The 26,603-nt window shown below is 44.6% G+C and overlaps 1 protein-coding gene across 2 annotated transcripts in view; it reads right to left on the reverse strand.

Moving 5' to 3' along the window:
- The window catches only part of N4BP2L2 (NEDD4 binding protein 2 like 2), a 290,582-nt gene that overhangs the window by 110,441 nt on the left and 153,538 nt on the right, over positions 1-26,603 (reverse strand). For both annotated transcript variants that reach the window (XM_044073216.1, XM_044073215.1), the window contains one exon: positions 12,348-12,472. In XM_044073216.1, coding sequence (XP_043929151.1) covers positions 12,348-12,472 — 125 coding nt within the window. The remainder of the gene's footprint in view (positions 1-12,347; positions 12,473-26,603) is intronic.

A 26,603-nucleotide genomic window follows, 5' to 3' on the forward strand; every position in this document is an offset into this window, starting at 1 on the left:
ATCGGCTGCATGTTTTATATCCCCTACGACCTGACGTCATGGAAGAAGGGACAGCAACCGACGCAGGACCCAAGACTTTGTTAATCAGGCCGACTGAGGGCAACCTGCCAGCAGATTACCCAAATGTAATGACTGCAAAAGTGAAACACGAAGAACATCTAAAGGGTACAAAGCGGGGAAACTCCGGCCTCGGAGCCAATGCAATTTTAGCTGGAGGGCCAGCCAAAGCAGAGCGATCTGGGGATTGCTTCTTACGCCTATCCCTCCTGGAAGACTTGTCTCCATCCCCGGTCCTCTTGGAGGAAGTCTGACTCCCAGAGGCTGGGGAGGAGGCAAGGGCAGAGGCCGGGAAGGAGGCAAGTGGAGAGGCTGGAGCAGCAGGGTCTTTAGTCCCGAAGAACGAGGAAGGAAGAAGGCCCTTCAAAATAAGTTTGTTCCTCCTACCCATGAGTGCCTGGGGATTAAACCCAGCACAGATGCAACAGGAGGTTTGAAGATGGGCTGCCCCAAGACAAACTACACACAGAGTGTGGCCATCGGCTGGGAAGAGCTTATGGCCACACACTGTGCACTTTCTGAAGCCAGGTTTTGGAGCTTCAGATATGTCAAAACCTAGGCCCAGCACACACACCGTCACACAGACCACGCACACAGAAAGATAGAGAGGAAAAATATATACTTTTTTTTTTTCTATTTTTACTGACAGTAAAGCTCGTAGGCGAGGTAGAAAGCAGGATAGAGAAGAAAACAGAAGATTTGACAAAAAAAAAAAAGCACTTGCCACTACTTTTGCAGTAGAGAGCATGTACCACGATGCGGACTGAAACACGGGTAAACAAGATCTGAAGGGAGGAAGGAGACAGGAGCATTATGGGTAAGGGAAAGAGCTTTGAGCATGCATCAGATGCAGGATATGTGGCAGAGTCAGATCAGAGATGGATTCGGGAACCCACAGATTGAAGACGAAATAAAGACAACTACTTCATATGTATTATTTCCTTCCCAGCTTCCTTCCAAAAATCTATCTTTCAAAATCCTCTTCTCAAACCGTGACCAGCAACTATGACCGTAGTAAAATGTAAATGCTCCTGTGGAATTAAGTCTTCGATCTACGTCCACATAACCAAAGACTTACAAGTAACTACCTGGGTATCTCCCCTCAGTGGTAATTACAATACTTCTGAGGCCTCCAATCATGTCCCTCACATTTGTTACTGGGTTCCAGTCCCCCCTTATTATTATAATCCCTTGATGAAACTGAATCACTTTACTTAGTATTTCCTTTAATTCCACCTTCTTTACTTTAGACAAGATAGAAATGCTGGGCAGCATAAATCTGTACCCCAGCCCATAACTTCTAGTCATCACATAACTTTCCTGATCATCTTATTTTATATGATCTACTTCTACAGTAGCCCCCTTATCTAGTAATATGACTACCCACTTTTTTTTCAGCTTTTTTATGTTCCAAGCTAAATCTTCTATAAAGCCCTTCTCTATAAAGCCCTTATGTTCTTGTCTCTGCAAGTGGGTTTCATTTACCATCACTTTCTGTGGCTTAAATTGCTACAAGTAGGTTCTTATTTTTATACCCCTTTTGATTATCTGTGAGGCCAATTACATTCAACATCATTAAAATAGTCAGCATGTGATCCTGGTGTTTCTAACCCTAAGGCATCCTTCCATACCAAATCTTATTTCTGTCTCACTATTCACATACATAGATCCCATATTCTTAAACTGGGTACAAAGGTGTAACTTCTTTCTGTACTTTTTTCCTACCTCCCTTCAGCTTGCTTTCCAAAAACATAGCAAACAAACAACTTTAACCATAGTTTCATAGTTTCATAGTTTAGTACTAGGCTATCTGCCCTGGAGCATTTGTAAGCCTAGCCATAGTGATGTGGCTTTTGCCACCCCATGAAATGGTACAAAAATGTACAGAATAAATTTAGAATAATGTGCCTCTGTCTAGTAGTGACACAATGAAGGTCCCCTAATGTAATAGAGTTAGTTTACTGTGCCCCTGTCTAGCAGTGACACAGATGTGACCCCTGGGGTAAACTTACGATCTCCCATCCACTCATCAAGATTTCTCTTGAAGAGAGTCAGTGAGGGGCTCTGCCTAATACGAACTGGGATCCTGTTCCAAAGCATGGGAAGCATCTGGGTTATGAATCTATCCCTCCAGCATGTCCTATTCATACTTGTGCCGAGGTTTAAGTCTTTAGCTCTCGTGGTCCTGATGGATTTAGATTTTTTGAGGTGAAGCATGTCCATCAGATCCTGATTTGACATGGCCTTGTACGTCAGGCAGAGATCACCTCTGAGTAGGCGGTATGCTACTGAAGAGAGCTGAAGTTTCTTTAGTCTGGCAGAATAAGACATATGTTGGAGACCCTTGATCCTCTTGGTGAGGTACTTTTGTGGTCTCTCCAGCTGTTGCAAATGCTGGGTGAGGTACATACCAAATGGGGCATTGTATTCAATCATGGGTCTGATGAGGGAGGAGTATAGGGGTACAATGACATCCTTGGATCTGGATGTGAATCCCTTCATGATGAGGTGTGCAAGGTAGAATGTTTTTCTAACTACTTTGGCAATGTGGGTGTCAAATGAGAGGTCGCTGTCGACTTGGGTCCCTAGGTCTCTGATCACTTTTTCCGTACTCAGTGGGTTGCTGTCTATGTGATAATTTGTGGGTACTTTGTTTTTCCCAAAGGGGATGACTATACATTTTTTGGCATTTAGTTTAAGGCCATGATTTCGGCACCAGTTGTCCGTTTCTGTGAGGCCTTTTTGTAGGATGTATGTGTCCGCTGGTGTATCGACTATGGCGCCTAGTTTGCAGTCATCTGCGAACTTTGTCAGCCACAACCCTCCCATGTTTGCTTTAACATCTGTGAAATAAATGCCGAACAAGAGGGGTCCCAGGATAGATCCCTGTGGGACACCACTTGTGACTGGCTTTGAGTCTGACATTGCTCCAGCGATTTTAACTTTATGGGTTCTGTCCTTTAGCCAGTTTGCAACCCATCTAGTGACATAAGGGTTTACGCTTAAGCTATTGAGCTCATCTATGATGCCCGAGTGGGGTATTGTGTCGAAGGCCTTAGCCAAGTCCAGGTAGGCTGTATGGACTGCTTTGCCCTCATCAATGGCTCTAGTGACCGTTTTGAAAAAGTCAACTTGGTTCAAAAGGCAGGATCTGCCCTTTACAAAGCCGAACTGGGTGGGGTCAAGTGTCTGTAGGTCCCCTATGTCTCTGTTTATGAGTTCCATAATGATTCTTTCCATAGCTTTGCAGACCAGGCTGGTTAAGCTTATGGGGTGGTAGTTCCCAGGGTCTGTAGAGGTACCCCCTTTGTGGAGTGGGACCACTGTTGCTGTACGCCAGTGTTCAGGTACATATCCTGAAGTAAGGCTAAGGTTAAATAGCATTTTTATGTGCGGGTTTAGCTCCTCTTGGAGTTCACGTAGCAAGCAACCCAGGATACCGTCAGTTCCCATTGATGCTGTGTTTTTAGCTTTGTTTAGGGCGGTTCTCACTTGGACATCTGAGATGACAGGGAGATTACATTCAGCTGGGGTAAGTATTTCTTTTTTTGGGGGTGAGGGAGGGGAGAAGTTTGCACTGAACCTGTCAGCCAGAATGTTGGCAATATCTGTGGGTTCAGTGTATTTTTTGTTGTTGTGAACTAACTCTGAGCATATCTGAGGGTTTCCACCCAGGTTTCTAACCACATAAGATAATCACAATTAAAAACCTAATTAAAACTCTGTACAGATGAAAAGTACAGTTTTGTACCTACCATAAATGTAGATGTCCGATAGGTATGCATCTGCAGTCATAACATATGGGTTGTCCTGCCTCAGGCAGCCCTTCGGTCGGCCGGATTCCAAAGTCTGGGTCTGGCCTCGGCTGATGTCGCACTTTCCCCGACGTCAGAGCGTCTGGGGTATAAAAGCATCAGCTGACGCCATTTTCCTCAGTGTTTCTTGCCCCAGATGCCAGGTGCCCTCTAGGAAGGCCAAATTTGGAGGAATGCAGTAAAATTCCAAACATTTTCCAAAAAATATATACATAGATATACAAACAAATACACCATAATAGATCCCCCAGCTAGCTAATGGAGGGGTAAGTACCCTAGGAATACCACAGAGGGGAAGGAGGGAGGTCTGACTGCAGATGCATACCTATCGCACATCTACATTTATGGTAGGTACAAAACTGTACTATGTCCTTCAAGGATGCATCTGCAGTCATAACATATGGGTAGAATACCATAGCCAATCTGGGGGTCGAGGTACTAAGAAAAGTATGGTGTAGTTAAGATACCTTGCAGGACTGCTGTAGCAAAACCTGCTCTGGATCTGGAGTATAAAGGTAAATTGTAATGCTTGGCAAATGTATGCACGGAGCTCCATGTAGCAGCTTCTAAAACGTCCTTGGTAGCCACCCCTCTTAGGAAGGCTGTAGTGGTGGCTGTGGCCCTTGTTGAATGAGGCCTGATGTTTGCAGGAACTGTCTTTCCATGAAAGGAGTAACAAAATCGAATGCAATTTCCTATCCACTTTGAAATTGTCTGTTTGGAAATTGCTTTTCCTTGTACCCCAGCAGCATATGCTACAAGGAGTTGGTCAGTTTTTCTGAAACTTTTAGTTCTGTCCAAGTAGTAGCGTAGTTGTCTGTGTATATCCAGAGTGTGTAGAAGTTTTTCCCCTCTGTTTTGTGGATTTGGGAAGAATGTAGGCAAGTGAATAGCTTGGTTCAGGGATACCCTAGATACCACCTTTGGCATAAAAGTAGGATTGGTTCTTAGTGAAACTCTGTCCTGATGGAAGGTAAGAAATGGCTGTACTGCCATTAAAGCTTGTAACTCAGATACTCTTCTTGCTGAAGTTATGGCCAGAAGGAATGCAGTTTTCCAAGACAGAAACTGTAGATCCGCCGATGCTGCTGGTTCAAAGGGAGGAAGTGTTAGTTTCTCCAGCACAAAGTTGAGATCCCAAGTAGGTAAAGGGGGTTTTCTTGGAGGATTGATGTTTTTGATCCCTCTCAGAAATTGCCTGAGGAGAGGGTGCGAGAAGATAGGTGGATCCACATTGTATTCTGCTGAAATTGCTGAGGCATGAATCTTGATGGAAGAATAGGACAGGCCGTTGTGGAACAATTCTGCTAAGTATTCCAGAATATGTGTCATACTCGCCACTGACACATCTAAGCCTTTTGTTGTGTTCCAAATGAGAAATCTTTTCCATTTTGCTGAGTATGTCTTCCTTGTGGAAGGCCGTCGAGCTTCCATAATAATGTCCTTTACTCTCTGTGATAAGTTATTGTGAGGGGGATTTATGGAATTTTCCAGGCAGTTAGTTGCAATGTTTTCAAGTTGGGATGCATGATCTTGAAGTTGTTCTAAGGCCAGAAGAAGAGGCCATAGGGGGAGAGGCCATGGTTTCGCCTGTGACATGCTCCTCAATAGTGGGTACCAGTGCTGTCTTGGCCAGTCTGGAGCTATCAGAATCACTCTTGGCTGTTCTGCCCTGATCTTCAGTAAAACCTTGGACATTAATGGGAGAGGTGGGAAGGCATATACTTTTAGAGCTTTCCAGCTGAAAGAGAGGGAGTCCACCCTCCAAGCTTTTGGGTGATATGTCCTTGAGCAGAATGTCTTCAGTTGATGGTTGTGGGGGGAGGAGAACAGATCTATCTCCGGCTTTCCCCATGCTTTTGTTAAGAGTAGGAAGATATCTGGGTGCAGCATCCATTCGTGTGCATCCATGGTAGTTCTGCTTAAGCTGTCTGCCAGTACATTTTCTTTCCTGGCACGAACTGGGACTGTAGTTGGATATTGAGTTTCAGGCACAGCTCCCATAGATTCATAGTCAGCCTGCATAGAGGGTAGGAATGTGTGCCTCCCTGCTTGTTTATGTACCACATGACTGTGGTGTTGTCTGTCCTTATTAACAGGTGACCTTGATGTAGGAAAGGTTTGAAGGCCTCGATTGCGTGCATCACTGCCAGCATTTCCTTTTGGTTTATGTGCATGCGCAGCTGTCCTTGAGACCATAGGCCTTGGATACATTTGCCCTCCATGTGTGCTCCCCATCCTCGGTCCAAAGCGTCCGTGGTGATGGTTTGCTTTGTTCTTGGTTTGTTGAAAGGCAACCCTCTGTTGGACTGGCAGGCATGAGCCCACCACAGGAATTCCTTTTGAAGGCAAGGAGTAATTGGTATCAAAGCTTCTAAACTGTGACTGTGCTGAGACCATACACTCCTTAGGTACCATTGTAATTTTCTCATATGCAGCTTGGCCTTTGGAATCAGAATTATGCAGGATGCCATGTAACCCAGGGCCTGCAGGATTTTCCTTGCAGTTAGCTGAGTTTGTCTTGTCAGATTCATGAAGTAATCCGGAAGTTGTTTTTGTTTTTCTTCTGTGAGAAAGGCCATTTGGGTGGTTGTGTCTAGATCTGCACCCAAAAAGGTTATCCTTTGGGATGGAACAAGTCTTGATTTTTGGATGTTGACTGTGTATCCCAAGGCCTGTAGTAGGTGGATGGCACATGCCAAGTCCTTTATCAAATTTTCCTTGTTGTCCGCTTGTATAAGGCAGTCGTCCAGATATGGGTAGATTTGAATCCCCTGAAGTCTGCAGTGTGCAATTACTGATGCCAGGCATTTCGTGAATACTCTGGGCGCAGTAGATAATCCAAAGGGCAATGCTGAGAATTGATAATGCTCTGATCCTGCAAGAAATCTGAGGTGTCTTCTGCAACTTGGTCGAATAGGGACATGCAGGTATGCCTCCTTGAGATCTAGAGTCACCAGCCAAGACTCCTTGCCCAGCATGGGAAGAAGTTGCTGTAGGGTCAGCATCTTGAATTTTGGCACAATGAGGAAAGTATTCAGTGAGGACAGGTCGAGAATAGGCCTCCACTGATTTTCTTTTCTTGGAACAAGGAATAATCTGGAGTAGAATCCTTGACCTTGTTCTGAAAGAGGTACCTTTTCTATGGCTTTCATTTGAAGTAAGTTGTTGATCTGCTTCAAAGCCTCTGCCCTCTGATTTGGTGGCAGGTTTGGCATTCCGTTTCTTCTTGGCAAAGTGTGGAAGTAGAACCTGTATCCTTTGTCTATTATTTGCAGTGTCCATGTGTCCCTTGTAATATAATGCCAGTTTTTTGAGAATAAAGAAAGCTTTCCGCCCAAGGGTGCTTCCAATTGAGCCCTGGTAGGCGGAATCAAAGTGAAGTCATTGTGTCTGTCCTGGTGTAGTAGTTGTTGTTGCTGTTGCTGCACTACCTCTCTGGTTGGTAGGCTGCCACTGACGGCCTCTGTAGGAGCCCCTAGCTTGCCCTCTACCTCTGGGACGCCTGTTCCTCCCTCTCTGGGCTCTGTCCGAGTCTGGAAAGGACCAATTCTTAGTAGGCCAGTTTCTGCTGAATCTCGGTGGTTGTACTTGCAGAAAATCCTTAACTGTTTGCACAGATTTAGCCTTTTCTTCAAACTTCTTTAAGACCTCCTGAGCCGAGGAGCCAAATAATTTTTGTTTTTCCATTGGAGCATCCAGGAGTTTAGCTTTAACATGGTCTGGCAGGGATTGTTCCTTCAGCCAGGCATGCCTACGAATAACTGCCCCAGTCATAGCTGACCTACATGAAGCCTCCAGTGCATCATAACCACACTTTAAGAAATGATTACTAACCTGCTGTGAGTTATGTACCAGGTCCTGAAGGGATTTATGGTCAAGGGGTTCAGAAGAAGAAAGTTTCTTATTCAGTTCATCTAACAAATACTCTCGGTACTGTATCATATGAAATTGACAATTTAATGCCCTCACAGAAAGAGTTGCAGAAGTATATACCTTCTTTCCCCATCTCTCTAAAGCTCTAGACTCCCTTTCAGAAGGTAGAGGATTTTTGGCAGTGGCAGCTGCAACCCCTTTAGGGCCCTGAGAAATAGTATCCGGGTCTGCGGAATGGGCCTTATACAGATGAAAATGAGAATCCGGGACCCTGTAGTATCTATCAGGTTTGGCAGGTGCCGGGGGGAGAGTATCAGGGGCTGTACTAACATCATTGTACACATCATCAATAACATGCAAAACAGGAGGTATAGCTAAGGGCCTATGTTGAGGCAAATGCAAAAAGGTCCTTAATCTCTTTCTAGAATCAGAGAATTCCTGACCCTGCCATTGAAAATGCTCTCTCATGGAATGTAGAGTCTCACCAAAAGAAAACTCTTCAGGAGGGGAGGCCGAAGGAATAGATTTCTTCAGCATCAGAATCCTCACAGGGCAAATAAGCCTCCTCCTGGTGGTCTGTAAACTCAGATCCATCCGTGGACTCATCTGAAGAGTGTTGGTCAGAGGGCTCAGTCCTGGGCCTTTTGTCTGGTGGTGGGTGAGAGCCCCTGTCCGGGTGAGGCTGAGAACCTCTAATTAAAGAAATAAGATCCTCTGCAAGGCTGAGGATCTGAGAACTAGAACAAGAAGGCCTCTGGGAGGTAGTTTTGGGAGGCAAAGCTTTAGTAAGTTTGGCAGCTTTAGCCCTGGAAAAAGCCTTAATGGACATGGAAGCAGGGGGTCTAGTTGCCCCACGTGCAGGAGTAGATTTGTCCAAAGGTATGGTGTCGGACATTTCCTGGACACTGGTTTCGGTAGGTAGCTCAGTAGCCGACTCAGCCGGGGCCTCCAGGGCCGCGGTGGTGGGTTGAGTGGATTCGGTTAAAGGAAGCTCCGAGGACTCTGTTTCGGCCGAAACCGAGACACTCGCGGTAGGCCTTACCGTGGTTTCAGCCGAAACCGCAGGCCACGAGTGTCGGTCCTTGTCCTTCCGTTTTTTTACCAAATGCGAAGTCGGAGTCTCCGACGGCATCTTATATGCAAAATTAGCCCCAAAGAATTCCTCTGCAAACTCCGACCGACGTCTAAGAGTTCTTCGGTTGAAGGAAGCACAGGCTGAACAGGCCAAGACGTCGTGGTCTGGGCCTAAGCAAGGAAGGCAGTAAGAGTGGAAATCCTTATGAGGTATTTGTTTCCCACAAGTTAAACAATTATTTACTTTATCTGACATCGGCTGAGGCAAGAAAGAGTCCCCAACGGGGTACTTAGCTTTTTCGAAGTCTTCGGTAGATGAATTTCTTCTTATCACAGGATCTGACCGACCGGCACTTGCGAATTGCTTCTGCTTCGGGCACCGCGTGGCAAGAAAGACTGAGGAAAATGGCATCGGCTGATGCTTTTATACCCCAGACGCTCTGACGTCGGGGAAAGTGCGACATCAGCCGAGGCCAGACCCAGACTTTGGAATCCGGCCGACCGAAGGGCTGCCTGAGGCAGGACAACCCATATGTTATGACTGCAGATGCATCCTTGAAGGACATCAGCACAACCACACTATCCACACACTTAAAAATCACTCAAGCTATATATATTTGAGGTCAATTTGCCCAATAAACTCCACCCCTTCCTTCTAAACTGCCAGGAAGCTCCTTGCCAGTAAAACATCACATGCTAGAGCTTCACCGTCCCCTAATACCATACTTACCTTGTCTGTGTTATCTAGCCTCAATCCTGCCTTACAGCTTTATTAAGTGTATGGCTATTTCACTGGTTTATGCTAAGAGCACTTCCTGAGCTCCATCGCTAGTCTTATCCACCAATTCAAATTTTGTCCACTTAACTTCACACTCTTCTCTCCACCGAGGAATTACTGCAATAAAGGCAGATCTAATTTCCCAGTGTATGGTGCTGCAACTCATCTCTCAACCTTTCCCCATATTACCATTGCAACAGCTGCTGTATGCTGTAAAGGGGCCACATATCCTGGCTATTTTGTACTCTAACACATCCTGACCAGAAGTCAGTTTACCTTTTAAATCGGAATCCCTCCTGTTCAACATGTTACTCGGTAACCACTAGATTAATTTACTGTACAGTCTAGCTTCAATCTCATCTGATTTCATTTGAACAGCAGATTCCACATCTACCCAGTGTAATTGCCCTTAGTAAACTGCTGTCCATAAGGCTAAAAACTCATTTGATAAATACAGTTCACTAAATCTATTTTACTCAGACATCACTTCCAGAGGTCAACTATCACGTTCTTAAAAAGGACAACACAATTGCATCAATCACATACTTGCATTTTTCCACTTCTCTCTTGTACCAAGATAACTCCATATTCCCTATTCAGTACATCCTTCTTGTCAATGTCATTTGATATGACATAGGGGTCTAGAATATCAAGTGACATTGTCATTTTCACTATCATTAGACAAGTTTAGCAATGTATTTTTATATCTCTCTCTCTCTCTCTCTCTCTATATATATATATATATATATATATATATATATATATATATGTATAAAAAACAGTTCAATCTTGTCCATTCTGTCCCTCTGGTAGCTAAGTTCACAATCGATCATAACCCGTGGGCTTGCCAGCATGGTATTAGTTACTCAAACAGTCAAATCCGCATCAGGTACCCACTTCATTACCTTCTAGTTTTCCCCCTCAGACAGAATTATTGCATTACTGTCTCTAGATTTTGTCCTTCTTTCAGTGAATCTTTCATTCTCTTGTTCAGTAGAGCAACTTCCTTCTACATCCCTTCCATCTTTTTTCTGCCCAATGGGAACAGTTTCACTCGTCATATCACCCTAAGCTCTTTACCGGACTGACCCCTTCTTGCCATCCTCTCATCTTTCTGACTCTACTTAAAACCTTAGTGCTGGAGAAAGGCCTCTATCTCAGGCAGTGCAAAGTCTGGGTCCAGAAAAAATTTTAATCCAGTGGGGAAGGATACTTTTAAAAGTAGCTGGGTACAGCAGTTTAAACTTCAGTCCCACTTTCCTGCATAACCTGAAGTGTGGTATAAATTTGCCAGAGTAAGCTAGCAGCTGCTATTTTAACTTGCAGTTTTGTACCTTTACATCAATATGTCAGGGGAATTTCTGTTTTAACCTGGAGGGCAGATACACTCTATGGGCTATGTCAAGCAAAATCTTTTCCTCTGGCAACTCAGTCCATAGGCTTAAGATGCCACACCATGAAGTTATAACAGTCACTGCATTTCACCTCTTTTGGCACATTGGTGAACCTGAAATTCTCTCTCTCAGTTGTCTATCATTATCTCTTCCTGGGTAGCCTGTAATTACACTAATCTTTGGCTATGGTTATATTCCGGTTTCTGTAGAGCTGTTATCCTACCCAAATGGAAGGATATAGATGTTTCCACAGCATCTAAACATGTTTGTTTTAATATATAATCAATGAGGGCACTTCCAAGTACATTTTATCTACTTTGTTCTGCAATTCAAACATTTCTTTGGGTTATGGGTGAAAACTAGGCTGTCAGTCTGTAAACTATTACAAGCCTAGTCAATAACCAGAGGTCAAAATCAACCTCTATTCCTTGTATTTGTGAGGTGAAGACTTTAACCTTTATGCCAACACACCCCTCTCAAAAAGCAGCTGTGTGCTCCCTGTTCAGGAATTGAACTCAAGTCTCCCGCATGACAGGCAGGGATACTCACCACTATACTACTGAAGAACACTTGTTCTCCTTAATCACAATGTCTTTCACGCATGTGTTCAACTCCCAATGGCAAATGCAGATATTCTTTTTACCTTTAATCACCGACAGACTACTAGGAGCCTTCCTCTTTTTTTTTTTTTTTTTTTTTTTTGACATTCAGGATCTTGTCATCAGCCCTCTCAGTTTCATTATCTGTTTGCCACTTAAAGCCACTTAATTATAAAGTTTCCTGTGTCCAAATGGAAAAAATCCTTTACCACTTAGCTCTGCATCATAACAGAAGTCTGATTCAAGTACTTCTGTAGAGGCCAAGTGTACAGTAGTCTTCCTTGCCAAGGAATATAAACCATGTCCGCCACAAATTCCTACTTGTCTTGTTGCACTAATCAGAACAACTACATTATTTTGGATGGCAAGCAGCGTGAACATCAGAAAGGAAATGGCAAGCTTGACATGCTCTCCTAATCTTCTGCATGACATAAGAGCATACACCAGTGTAAGGGAACAAATGCTACAAATTATGGAAAAATTTAAATTAAAAAATGACTGAAATGGAAAAAAAAAAAAGAGGAGGACTCATTGTAGGCCCACTCAGGAAAGGTTTCCAAAGCTGGCTGTAAATCATTCATTTCACAATTCTAAGCATTACACACACAAAATGCTTTCATATATGTTGCACTGCAGCATTCCACCTAGACAGACAAAGGCATCTTGAAATACAACAGGACAAATTAAAAGAAATTATTTTCACACGGTGAGTGAGGGCGTTAGAAAGCAAAGTTGTAAACTGTGGACAGCATACCTCTATTCTGATTCCAGTCATGGGCATCTCCAAGCAGTTGACTATTGAATTTATACTCTTTACCCTGAGAAAAATAGTCATCTGTGCTTAGCACTACACCATTTTTAGTGTCTTCAATTAGTGATCTGTGTATAAAACAGAAAGATTAAAAAAAATCATTTTAGTCTTCATATGAACATGTAAGATATATTACAATTCAAACATATTACTAAACTCTTTTTAAAAACCTCTTTTTAAGACTAACAAATTAAGGACAACAGAATGCCACATTAGGCTTCCATTTCTTACGACCCACTATTTTTACTCATTTGGTAACCAGGTTAAGTCGGCTCCCTAAACTGGACTGCTCTCTCTCTCAGCTAACTAAGCCTGTCTTCAGTGTTGGAATATTCTGTCAAAATTTACAACCTCTTTTTCAAAATTCTGTGATCTCAGAAGATGTAATATTAAGTGGGATGGTACAAGGCATGAAGTCCCAACATGGAGGATGCAAAGGCTTGCCCCCACTTCAGGATATTACTTTATTTTGCTTCATACTTTTACAAAATTGTCAGTCTCTGAATACAGATTATGCATCATTCATATAAAACCTTTTCCACACAGAGACCAGAAGCACAAAAACAAACAAACAGAAAAAATTAATATCAAAAACTATTCAGTTTGAAATTCAGAATAATCCATACTTTTCAAGTCAACTCAACATTTTGATTCAGCGCAAGCTACAAAACATAAATGAATTACATGCAAGTCAAAATCAGTAATGTAAACCTCAGTCAATCTTAGATTACAAAACGTTAACGTGGCAGCTGCAAAAGGATGCAAGGTAGCAAGTGATGCTTTCCAGTTGTAAAGAAAGGCAGAAAAAATTCATCTGAAATAAAAGGTTCCACAGCCATGAGCGCCTGTAGCTCTGAAACTAGTCTTGCAGAAGTAATTGCTAGGAGCAGAGCTGTTTTCCAAGATAAAAACTTTATATCAGCAGTAGCAGCTGGTTCAAAAGGAGGCAGGGTGAGCTTTTCCAAGACATAGTTGACGTTCCATGCAGGTATTGGTAATCTCCTTGGAGGCCTTACATTTTTGGCTCTTCTGAGGTACAGCTTTAATAACGGATGAGAAAGAATTGGTGGCTCTGTATTGTAATGAGCCGAAATGGCAGAGGCATGAATTTTAATTGATGAAAAAGATAGGCCTTTGTCCAGCATCTCAGTTAAGCATTGCAAAATCTGAGGAATATTTGGTACAGCTGTATCAGTTCCTTGTGCTTGGTTCCAAGCACAGAATTTCTTCCATTTTCCAGCATAAGACTTTCTAGTGCTTGGCCTTCTGGCTTCCAGAATGACATCCATCATAGCTTTACTGAGAGGTTTTTTTTGTACTACTACATTATACGCCATGCTGCCAGGTTTAATGTCCTGAGTTGGCTGTGCAGGATCTGATTGTTTTGCTGGGACAGTAGACAAGGTATTTGAGGTAAGGTCCAAGCTGGGCATAGAGACAAGTTCCTTAGGATAGCATACCAGTACTGGCGTGGCCAGTCTGGGGCAATCAGTATCATCTTTGGCTTCTCCTGTCTGACCTTTAGGAGTACCTTGGGGAGGACAGGCAGTGGAGGAAAGGCATATACTGATAGGTTTTTCCAGCTGAAAGATAGGGCGTCCACTTTCCATGCTTGTCTGTGATAAGTCCTTGTACAGAATCTTTTTAGTTGGTAGTTGTGAGGGGAGGCAAACAGATCTATGTCCGGGCATCCCCATTTTCTTGTTATCATGCTGAAGACTTGCGGATCCAGCTTCCACTGGTGGGGATCCATGAGGTTTCTGCTTGATACATCTGCCAGAGTATTTTCCTTTCCTGGCAGGAATTGTGCCTGCAGATGTACTTGGTAAGTCAGAGCTGTGTCCCACAACATCACGGCTAGTCTGCAAAGGAGATAAGAATGTGTGCCCCCCTGCTTGTTTATATACCACATGACTGTGGTGTTGTCTGTCTTTATCAGTAGCTGTCCGAATGAAGTAGGTCCTTGAAGTCTGTCAGGGCATTTTGAACACCTAGCATCTCTTTTTGATTGATATGTAGATGCATTTGGTTTGAGGACCATGTGCCCTGAATGCATCTTCCTGCCATGTGGGCCCCCCAGGCATAATCTGATGCATCCGTTGTTAGTGTCCGCCTGGCTGGGGGTAATGTGAATGGCTGTCCCCTGTTCTGGTGACAAGCCTTTGCCCACCATCGAAACTCCTGTTGCAGGCAGGGAACGAGAGTAATCATTGTTTCCAGGCTGTGGCAATGTTGAGTCCAAACACTTTTTACGTACCATTGAAGTTTCCTCATATGCAGTCTTGCATATGGAATTAGTAGGATGCCATGAAGCCCAAAGCCTGCAGAATTTTTCTTGCAGATAACGGGCTTTTGTTGCCAACATTTTGAAATAGGTAGTCAGTTGCCTTTGTTTGTCTGGCGTGAGATAAGCCATCTGGGCAGTTGTGTTCAAGCTTGCACCCAGGAATGTTATCTCTTGAGAAGGTACTAGTTTTGATTTCTTTTTGTTGACTGCGTATCATAGGCATGTTAGAAGCACTTTCACAAATGACAGATGTTGAAGAAGAATGCCCTTGTTCTCTGCTTGAATTAAGCAGTCGTCCAAGTAAGGATATATTTATATTCCTCTGTCTGCAGAATGCAATTACTGGTGCCAGGCACTTTGTAAAGTCCCTTGGCACAGTAGACAAGCCAAAGGGCAGTGCAGAGAATTGGTAATGCATTGAACCAGCCTTGAATCTGAGGCATCTTCTGCATGATTGCCTGATTGGAACATGCAGGTATGCCTCTTTTAGGTCTAAAGTCACAAGCCAAGCATTCTTGCCCAGCATGGGCAGAAGCTGCTGCAAAGTCAACATTTTGAATGTTGGAATAACCAGGAATGTGTTCAGAATAGATAGGTCCAGTATCGGTCTCCAGGCCTTGTCCTTTCTGGGTGCCAAGAACAGTCTTGAGTAAAATCCTTGTCCCTGCTCTTGCTCTGGTACTTGCTGAATGGCCCCCATGTCCATGAAGGATGAGACTTGTTTTTGTGCCTCTGCCCATTGATTTTTTGGCAGATCTGGCCAGCTGTTTGCCTTTGGCAGAGTATGGAAATGGAATTTGTAGCCTTGTGACACTATATTTAGAACCCACTTGTCCTGGGTTATAATGTGCCAATTTTCCCCCTAAGGGTGCTGCCAGAAGGTAAGTGCTTGGTGCAGGCAGGGGAAAGTCATTGGGACTGCTTTCTGCATATGTTTATGATTTATCTTCTCCAGCTTTGGAGGAAGAAACACCCCATTGCTTTGACCTACAAGAACCTTGCGCCTGGGATATGCCCCAAGGGCATCTGGATCTGCCCCTTTGAGGTCTGTCTGACACAGGAAAGGACCAATTTTTTGTAGGCCAGTGTCTACTAAACCTAGGTGGCTGTACCTGTAAAAAATCTTTAACAGTTTGCATAGATTTAGCTTTGTCCTCCATTTTCTTTAACACCTCTTCTGCCTTAAAACCAAACAAAGTATCATGCTGTAAAGGTGCATCTAGTAATTTAACTTTAACATGATCAGGCAGATTTTGTTCCTTTAACCAAGCATACCTCCTAATTACAGAAACCGTAACTGCGGCCCTGCAGGAGGCCTCCAAAGAATCAAAACCACATTGCAAAGTATGCTTTCCAGCTTGTTCAGCTGCATGCAATAAATCCTGCATTTCCTTGTTTTCTGCACATTCAGAGTTTAACAACATTTTCTGTTTAAGCAATCCCATGACATGTTGCTGATACTTGTGCATATGAAATAAGAAGTTATGTACCTACCATAACGTTCCATGTTAGTTGTCTTCTCTCGCCTTCTTTCTTGCTGGATGGGTTCGGAGCCGATCCTCGGCTCCGACTCAGCACTTGCTAAGCTCGAGAGCTAATTTTACCATCTCGAGGCAATCCTATATCCCATGATACAAGGCGTGACTACCCCAGATCTCGTTTGGTAGCTATGAAAAAACCCTGCCATAAACCTTCTTCCCAGAAAGGAAGAAGAGGAACTAAATGTGGAAAGAAACAAAGCAAATAACCACTAGAGACTAGTGACACTTCCTACTGGGGGTCCATAGAGAGAATGAACTGTACCTAGAGAAGAGTACAACTTCAAGGTCTGTCCAGGCTAGGGGGAAGGAGGGAGGGACGCAAGAAAGGTGGCGAGAGAAGACAACTAACATGGAATGTTATGGTAGGTACATAACTTCTTAATGTTACGTTGTCAAACTCGCCTTCATTCTTGCTGGATGGGACCGCGTCCCTAGCACCTCTATCCTGGGTGGATCAATGGAACAGACTCTTGAGAACTGTGGAACCAAACTTAGCCCTGTCCCTGGAGGCCAAGTCCCATTTATAATGAGAGACAAATGTGTGAGGAGTGGCCCAAGTGGCTGCCGCACAAATGGTGTCAATAGGTAGCCTATCCTGAAATGCTGTGGAAGTGGCTAGGCTCCTGGTAGAATGTGCGTTTGGTTTCAAGGGCAGTTGCTTGCCCCTAAGGAGATAAACATGAGAAATGATAGAAGTCAGCCATCTGGATAAGGTCACCTTGGAGACCGGAAGACCCTTCCTGTTTTCTGCATAAGAAAGAAACAGTTGATCAGATTTTCTGAATTGTTTAGTTCTTTCCAAATAATATCTGAGTTGGCGATGGACATCCAAACAATAAAGTTTCTCTTCCGCTCTGTCAGAATAATTAGGGAAAAAAACTGGCAATTCAATAGATTGGTTAATATTCGTCTAGGAAGCAACCTTAGGTAAAAAAGATGGATTAGTTCTTAAAGACACTCTATCTTTGGGGAAAACCAAGTATGGGGGGCGGACACAGAGAGCGTGAAGTTCAGACACCCTCCTGGCTGAAGTAACAGCAACCAGAAAAATTGTCTTCCAGGAAAGAAATTTCAATGAGCATGTAGCAGCCGGTTCAAAGGGGGGCAGAATCAAGGATGCCAGCATTAAATTTAGGTCCCATTCCGGAGGAGGAACTTTGACTGGGGGTTTTAGCAGAAAGATCCCTCTAAGAAAGGCTTTGCAAAGCTTGTGAGACATTATGTTTTGATCCGCTAAGCCAACATGAAAATTTGAGATCGCTGCCAGCTGAACCTTAACTGTCGAGGAAGAAGAGCCCGATTGAAAAATCTCAGCTAGGAAGTCCAAGACTGACTGACTGCACTGGAGCAGTAAAGGGATCTATGTCTCTGGACTTTGCCCAGAAGGAAAAACGCTGCCATTTACTAGCATAAATCCTTCTGGTAGAGGACTTTAGAGTAGCTACTATGACATCTCGCACGAGATTAGAAATCATAGGAAGCCTGGCTAAGGAAGGAAGTGGAGCAACCAAGCAGTGAGGTTGAGAGAATGAATGGCCTGGTGCAGATGACCCGAATGGTGGGTCAGAAGATCTGGAATTGGATCCAGATGCCAAGGCTGAACCAAGAGATGACGATGTAGGGACGGAAACCAAATTTGTCGAGGCCAGTAAGGGGCAATGAGAATCAATTTGGCTCTCAAGACGGTAGCTTTCTGAATCACTTGAGGTATCAGCGGGAATGGAGGAAAAGCATAAAGAAGTCCCCGGGGCCAATCCTGGGTTAGAGCGTCTCTGGGGGGATGGCCTGGTAGTGGAAAGAGGGAGAAGACGTCTGGGCATTTGCTGTTTTGGGGTGTAGCAAAAAGGTCGCAGCAAGGGATGCCCCACTTCTGAAAAATCTCGTCCACTACTGATTGTTTGAGAGACCACTCGTGTGGCATGAGAATAGCTCTGCTCAGTCTGTCCGCTAAGAGGTTGGATTTCCCAGGGATATGCGTTGCTATCAGAAACCAATGAGAGGAGATTGCCCATTGCCAAAGTCTGAGAGCTTCTCGACACAGTGGATAGGACTTGGTCCCGCCCTGTTTGTTGATATACCAGACTACGGACATGTTGTCCGTCTGAACTGCAATAGTCCCTAAAGGAAGAAAGTAGCTGAGGGCTTGCAACGTTAAAAGCACCGCTCTCATCTCTAGGACATTTATGTGCAGATGGTACTCTATGGGTTGCCAAGTCCCATGGACCATCCTGCCCTGATAATGCGCCCCCCCCCACCTGATCAGAGAGGCATCCGAAGTGACTGTGGCAACCGGAACTGGGGGAACAAACAGTCGGCCCTGATGGAGTTGTGGAGAAGACATCCACCAGGTTAGGTGACTCTTGCAGGATTGCGTCACGAAGATCTCGTGGCACATGGGAAGCTGCTGGAATGACCACTGGGTGAACAACATCAACTGCAGAAGACGCATGTGGAAGCGAGCTAAAGGAAGCAGTATGATGGCCGCAGCCATGAGACCTAGCACCTTCAGGACAAATCTGGCCTTGATCTTTTTGCTGAGTAGTATGATCCGAACATACTTTTGGATGTCCAGAATTCTTTGGTTTGTGAGTCTTGCTGACATCCCGACAGTGTCTAATTCTGCACCTATAAAAGGTAATAGATTGGCAAGGAGACAATGAAGATTTTTTGAAGTTTATAGAGATCCCTAACTGGTTGCAGATGTGAAGAGTGTAGTCCCTGGCCATGAGAAGTTGATGCCTGGTGGTGGCAGGGAGGAGCCAGTCATCTAGATACGGAAACACCTGGAATCCTTGACATCTCAGGTGAGCCGTGACCACTGCCATGCATTTGGTGAACACTCTGGGGGCTGTAGTGAGGCCAAAGGGCAGGGCTCTGAATTGAAAATGACTGGACCCCAGCCGAAAGCGGAGAAACCTCCTGGAGCGCCTGTGAATTTTTATGTGATAGTACGCATCCTGAAGGTCTATTGAGCACATCCAGTTGTCCTTGCCCAAAAAGGGTAGAATGGACTGAAGCATGACCATCCGGAACCTTGCCTTCTTGACAAACTTGTTTAGTTTGCTGAGGTCTAAAATTGGTCTCCAATCTCCCGTCTTTTTGGGGACCAAAAAGAATCTTGAGTAGATTCCGGATCCTACTTGGTCTGCTGGCACTAGTTGGATGGCTCTTTTTGCTAGGAGCTTTGATACCTCCAGCTTTGCCAATTCCCTTAGACCGGGTGAAACGTCTGGAAGGGATTGATGAGGAACGGGATATCTCTGGAAAGGGATATTGTAACCCTCGGATATGATCGACTGTACCCATTTGTCTTGAGAAAGGGAACGCCAGGCTGTTGGGTACAGCGACAATCTTCCCCCGACTGCCTCCAAGGGTGGACAGTCGGGCAACACCTCAGGGATGCTGGAAGGGTTTATCAGAGAGAGGCTCCCCTGTTACCCTGATTCTGCGGACCCCCTCTGCCCCTAGGGCGGCGTCTATTGTTATTATCCCCTCTGCCTCTGGGGGTAAACTGACCACGTGCATCCGGCGTGACTCCCTGAGATTTACGAAACCACATTTTCCCTCCCTTCTGACCTTTGGGATAGAGTCTTGAAGGGGTGGAGAAATGGACTACTATGGCAGAAAGAGTCTTGCCGTCTTGCTCACACCTGGTCAAGGTGTCCTTCACCTGAGGCCCGAACAAAGCCGAACCATCGAAGGGAGTATTAGTGAAGGATGCCTTAAAGGGATCCGCGAAATTACAAAGCCGCATCCAGGACTGACGCCTAAGTGCCACTCCTGTGCCTGTGGCTCTACTCGCCCCATCGGCTGCATAAGAAATGAGCCTCATGGAGGAGTTAGTTATAGAATTTAGGATTCCTATCTGTGAGGCAATCTTTTCTTGAGCCCCAGCAGCTGACGGATCCTGAACTACCTCACCTAGTTCCTTGAGAATGTCTCTCTGAAGCCGGGTAAAGTGACAGAGATAGTTCAACGAGCGCATAGCAAAGGTCGCTGAAGAAAACATCCGCTTACCGTACCTATCCATGGTCCTAGAGTCCTTGTTAGGAGGATGGACAGGTACAGAAGGATCAGCAAGTTCCTTCTTGGTGGCAGCCGCCACCACCATGGCATCAACAGGGACACCCTTGGTAAGAAACTGTTTGTCTGCGAGGGCCGTGATGAATTTAGAAGGCCTCCTGGGAACTGGTTCCACAGAATCCGGGGCCGCCCACGCCTTTCGAGCCACCACTTGCATGAGCGGGTCGAAAGGCGGAGACACCCAGGAGGTGGAGGGTCGAGATCCAAAAGCCTCCAGGTATACCGACTCATCCTCGGAGGGGTTAATGGAAGGCCAGTTCCCCCTCTGCTTAAGGAGTTCCAGGATGTCTGAAAAGGAGACATCCTCAGAGGGGGACCGCGGGGAACCCTCCGACTCATCTAAGTCGGTATCTGATGTCGTAGACACGGGAGAGTCTGTGTGCTTCCTCTTGCACGTCCTCTTACGCGGGGGTTCTCCGGAAGGATCAGGAGAAACCTCGGAAGAGGAAGTTCTTCCCAATGGGGAAACCTGGGGCGATGGATCTCTGGGTCCGAGAGCAAGAGAATGGCAAGAGACATCAACAGGCACCGAAGAGGGAGGAGCTAATGGAATTGACAGTTGACTCAGCTGTGGGGCTAAAACACTCCTCATCACCTCAAAGGCTCCCCTTCCAGGGAGGCCAGAGAGCTCCCGCTCCGAAGAAAGAGGAACTCCCGGCCCCGCCGAAAGAGAAGGCTCCGAGGCCGATGTCGGTGCCGAACTCACCAACGCCGAAGCTCCGAGAGGGAGAACGGGGCCGGACAAGGGTCCGATGCCACTCGCCCCCTCTGAGCCAATGCGGGAGTTACGACGACCGGATCCCTCCATGGAAGGTATCATGGAGGAAATCGGAGTCGAAGACGAAGGAGCCGAAGGGGTGGCATCGGCTCCGACGCACCAACAGTCAAGGTTTCGAGAAGCTCCGGCTCTGAACTCTGGAAAAGAGTCGAAGGAGGAAATTCAGGGGGGTGAGTGATAGCGGTCTGCTGAGACGGGCTATGGAGCATTTGGGCCAGTGCCTGTGATTTCAGCAATCTGCTTACCACTCTCTCCAAGTCGTGGTCGGAGAGCCTGGAAGACATAGAAGATCGGCTCCGATGGCTCCGCTCCGAATGCAGAGATGCCGGAGCCGAGCGAATCGACTCCAGGGAAGGAGACCGAGATCTCTTCCTAGTCGGAACCATCGGAGCCGAAGAACCTTCGGTTCCAGTTGGAGCCGATGACTTATCGGGTCCAGTCTGGGACATAGGAATGTCGGCTCCAGCCGGTGCCGACATCGATTTCGATGCAGGCGTATCGGAGCCGGCCGGCACCGATCCCACCGCCTCTAAAAGAGAAAGGTCGGCTCCAGCAGGAGCCGACCTCGACTCCGAAGGAGTCGGAGCCACAGCCGAAGGCTTCGAACTTAAAGCCTGGGGCTTAGGTGGCTTAGAGGGCTTCCCCGACCCGGTCTTGGTCGGGGAGCTCTCAGGCTTCAATAAGCCTCGTAGGATTAACTTATTCCTACGTTCCTGCAGGACTCTGTGGCTAAAAGAATGACAAATGGCACAGGAGTCCTGCAGGTGTAGAGGTCCCAGGCAGTATACACAAGAAGTGTGACCGTCTGTCAGAGACATCTTCTGACAGCACGAGTCACACTTCTTGAAGCCTGAGACCTTCGATTCTTTGGACATAATAATGCCCAGTGCACCAACACACACACACACAAAGTTCACCCACACAATTAACTAAAAGAAGGGGGGGGGGACTAAGTACAACACTCAAATACCCTGACAGGAATTAAAGAAAAGGGAGGCTTAAGGCCTAAAGGGAAAAATAACTAAACCTAATAGGTTGAGGGAGTATAGGGTTATGAGAAGGTTATAGAAAGACTAACACTAGTACTAATATTTCACCCACACAGAAAAGAGTGAAGATTTTTAACTTTAGTAAAGTTAAATACAAAAACACTACCTGAGCTGGTAAAAGAAGACCTCTTCGCAAAGCGGCAAACGAGATCTGGGGTAGTCACGCCTTGCATCATGGGATATAGGGTTGCCTCGAGCTGGTAAAATTAGCTCTCGAGCTTAGCAAGTGCCGAGTCGGAGCCGAGGATCGGCTCCGAACCCATCCAGCAAGAATGAAGGCGAGTTTGACAACTTAACATCTGACAGTTTAAGGCCCTTATAGCCAAGGTTGCAGATGTGTAAACCTTTTTTCCCCATCTATCAAGTGCCTTTGAATTTCTGTCAGAGGGGGTTGGGTTTTTTGCTGTCAAAGCCTTAACTCCCTTTGGACCCTGTGAAATAGTTTCTGGGTCTGCAGCAGGGTTTTTAAAAAGAAATATGTGTGAGTCTGAAACCCTGTAATATCTATCTGTCAGGCTTAACAGGAGCTGGGGGGTAAGGAGTCAGGATTCAAACTAGACTCCGAAAACACATCATCTACAATGTGTAACACAGGGGGAATGGCTAGAGGCCTGTGCTGTGGTAGTAAAAGGAAATCCCTGAGCCTCTTTTTAGATTCTGAAAAATCTTGGCTTTCCCAGTGAAAATGCTCCCTCATGGTATGCAAGGTTTCCCCAAAGGAATAGTCCTCGGGAAGAGATGATGAAGGTATAGATTTCTTCAGCATCAGAATCCTCATGAGAGGGTAAAGGATATCCCTGATCAGAAGAGGAATCAGAACAAATAGAAACCTGATCTGAAGATTCATAGTCAGTGTCTTGCCTAGGCCTCTTATCAGGAGGGGGATGGGAACCCTGATCAAGTTAATCAGGTCTTCGGCCATTTTGATCATCTGTTTTTTGGGCATAGAGAGGCCTGTACACGTGGCTCTTGAGTTTGTTTCCTTGCGTTAGAAGATGCTTTAGTCTTTGCCTTTGAAGCTGAAGTCATTTTAATGTAAAGATGTTTAGGTCTGAATACATCCTCAGAAGCTGGCACCTGCTCAGTGGCTCCGGACCCATCTAAGGGATTAGCGTCCGAAGCTCTAATACCTTGAGTATCCAGCGGCATGGCCGACTCCACATGGGAGTCGGTAGCGGCCTGCGACTCTAAAGTAGCGAGTGTCAGGGGCTGCAAAAGCGCCTCACTGAGAACTGGCAACTGGCTTAGGAGAAGCTTCGTCGTCAGTTTTGGGCCTCAGTTGTTTTTCTCTATCCTTTTCTTTGCATTTTTTGTAAACTCCGGCAGTCGGATGGTCATCCGATGACATTTCTGGATAATTAAACCAGCTACCAAAATACTTTAAAGCAAAGTTATACTGACGCTTAATAGTGTGTTGGTTAAATCTACCACAAAACCGACAACCAGTAACGTTGTGATTGGGGCCTAGGCAAGGAATACAGTAAGAATGAAAATCCTTATGAGGTATTTGCTTTCCACACGAAATACAATTATTAACTTTTTCTGACATCGGTCTGGAGCAAGAAAAAAGTTTTCCCAACGGGGTACTACTTAGCTTTATAGAAGACTTCGCATCTGAAACTCAAACTCGAAAATCTCAGGAGTCGGCCAACCGGCACTTGCAAACTGCTTCTGCTTCGGGCACCGCGCAGCAAGAAAGACCGAAGAAAATGGAGTCGGCTGTTTCTTTTATATCCCTGATGACCTGACGTCAGGGAAGGGGCGACGGCAACCGACGGAGGACCCAAGACTTTGGAATTCAGGCCAGCTGAGGGCAACCTGCCAGCAGGATTACCCCAAATGTAATGACTGCAACAGTGAAACATGAAGAACATCGTAAAGTTTACAATGCAGCTGTAGGGGCGAGACCTAAAACCAAAATACAAGCACAAATTGAACAGTATACAACTCCCATCACAGGATTGAATGGGAGTAATGTAAACAACGATAACAGCAAAGTTTCTGATAAATCTGATACGACTCCAAGCATACAGCAAACAATGGAGACACCGGGTAATGATTTTTTAATGGAACCACCAACACTCCCCATTTTACCCATCAAATTAACATCGGGGCAACATGGCCACGAGTGAGGGAGATCACAGAGCAGAGGGCGTGTGAAAAGGAAAGGAGTGCAAGATCGATCAGAGACTCGCAATGTGAAGCACCAGTGGCAGTACCAGTGAATGTGGATACATTGGTATGGAACATTTCTTCCAGAGTACTAACGAACCATGAAATGGAATTGTTAGGGAAGGGTCTTTTCTTTATCCCTACCCAGAGGACTGAGATAACTAATAACATTTTGGACATTAAGAAGTTTGCGAGAAATGTAGAACTGAAGATACTTTTTGGTAATGGATGTGAGCATGATAAGTCTTTATTAAAGAAACCAAGCACAATAATTCCTCCGAATAATCCAGTAGTAGAAGTCTTTAATAGTCTGTGTGAGAAAGAGTTGTATGATAAACCATATATACATAAGAGTAGAATTAGAAGAAACAATCTATCTAGAAATGAGAGCATGGCTATGCAAGCATTGAAAAATGATGAGTCCCATAGTGATAAAAGCAGCCGATGAGGGAGGCCCTACAGTCATAATGGATAGATTATTTTATGACTCACAAATTACATCTTTGTTACAAAACCCAGATGTATATAAGCTTATCAGTATTATTGATGTTGAAAGTATAAAGCGAAGGTTTAATGCACTTTTATATGATTGTTTAATTGAACAGCGGATTACTAAAGAACAATATGACTACTTCTTGGTACTGCACCCACTGATTCCCTTAATACAAGGTATCCCCAAAATTCATAAAGACCCTATAAACCCCCCCCCCCCCCGAGACCTATAATCTCAGGGAGGGGATGGATAACAGAACCTATATCAATATATATAGAAAAAATGTTGAGACCTATAGTCAATAAGAATGACAATTTCGACAGATACCAAGCAGTTTCTAACTGAACTGTTCAAATGTACAGAGGCCTTGGTTGTTCCTAGTGATACAATATCGATGGTTACATTGGATGTCAATTCCCTATTCACTTCCATCCCAAATGATCTAGGTATAGAAATGTTACGTGAATACTTGACACAAGAAGGAACATATGCAGCCAGTAAGGTGGAACTTATATGTCTACTAATGGAACAGGTACTAGTAAACAACATAATGATATTTGACCATAATATTTACAGTCAAAGAGAAGGTGTAGCCATGGGTACGTCCAGTGCGAATAGTTACACTAATATAGTGATGACTAACTGGGAAAAGAAAAATGTGGCAGATGGTAAATGGCAACAGATCAGATTTTATAAACGTTTTATAGATGACCTCTTCCTGTTGTGGCAGGGCACTTAATCTGACTTAAAAAGTTTTCATGGGAGTTTAAATGAAAGTACAACTTTCTTAAAATTTGAGATGAATTACTCAAATAACACTATTACCTTTCTTGATGTGACAATAAGCAGGGACTCACGAGGGAGTTTCTTGACTCAAGTATACAGGAAAGAGTGTTACAAGAACACATTATGTACACAGAGGAAGTATGCACCCCCAACACATTTTCAAAAATGTAATAAAAGGACAAGCACTAAGGGTATCCACATTAACAGCAGAAGAAGCAACATTTGAACAAGAAGTGGTAGACTTGAGAAATAAGTTTATACAAAGTGGGTATAATGAAAGTGAAATATGGAAAGTAATGACCGAAGTTAAGACCTTAAGACCTACTAAGGGTAAGCCCTACTTTTCACAGGAAGGAGGTCAAATGGTGGAGGCTACAGGAATATGCCGCACCAATAATATAAAGATATCAACAGACTATACAACTGATGTTAAACTAATGAAAGATACTGTGAGGAAATATTGATCCATACTCACAAGTGACCCACATATCAGAGAGCTAGTGGGAGAAGAACCTGAATTCTGTTATACGAACAAAAAGTCATTGAAGGGACATCTGTTATGGTGATCACGTGAACAATGGTGTAGATGACTATGTAGAAACAGTACCATGTGGTAACTGTAATCAGTGTAAATGGATAGACAACAGCAACAGATTCAGACATCCTGACACTGTAATAGAATTTGTATTCAAAGTTTCAGCCAGTTGCATCACCCAACATATAGTATACCTAGCGTTTTGTAATGTATGTTCAAGTTACTATACAGGAAAAACCAATAGGGAGTTCAAAATGAGAGTAAGGGAACATCTGTTAAGCATAAGAAATTTTGAAAAAACTAATGCCTTGGCTAAACATGTGTTGATTGAGGGTCCTACACACACTTTCCGTTTTATGGTCATTGAAGTGGTCAGAGAAAGTGAGAGGGGAGGTGATATAATTAATAAAATGGAGACATCAGAAATAAGGTGGATAGTCAGGTTAAGGGGTAATAGAGGTAAAGGACTTAATGA

Source organism: Protopterus annectens, chromosome 5.part1, assembly GCF_019279795.1.
Source record: "Protopterus annectens isolate FY-2018-M chromosome 5.part1, PAN1.0, whole genome shotgun sequence".
NCBI classification, from domain to species: Eukaryota; Metazoa; Chordata; order Ceratodontiformes; family Protopteridae; genus Protopterus; species Protopterus annectens.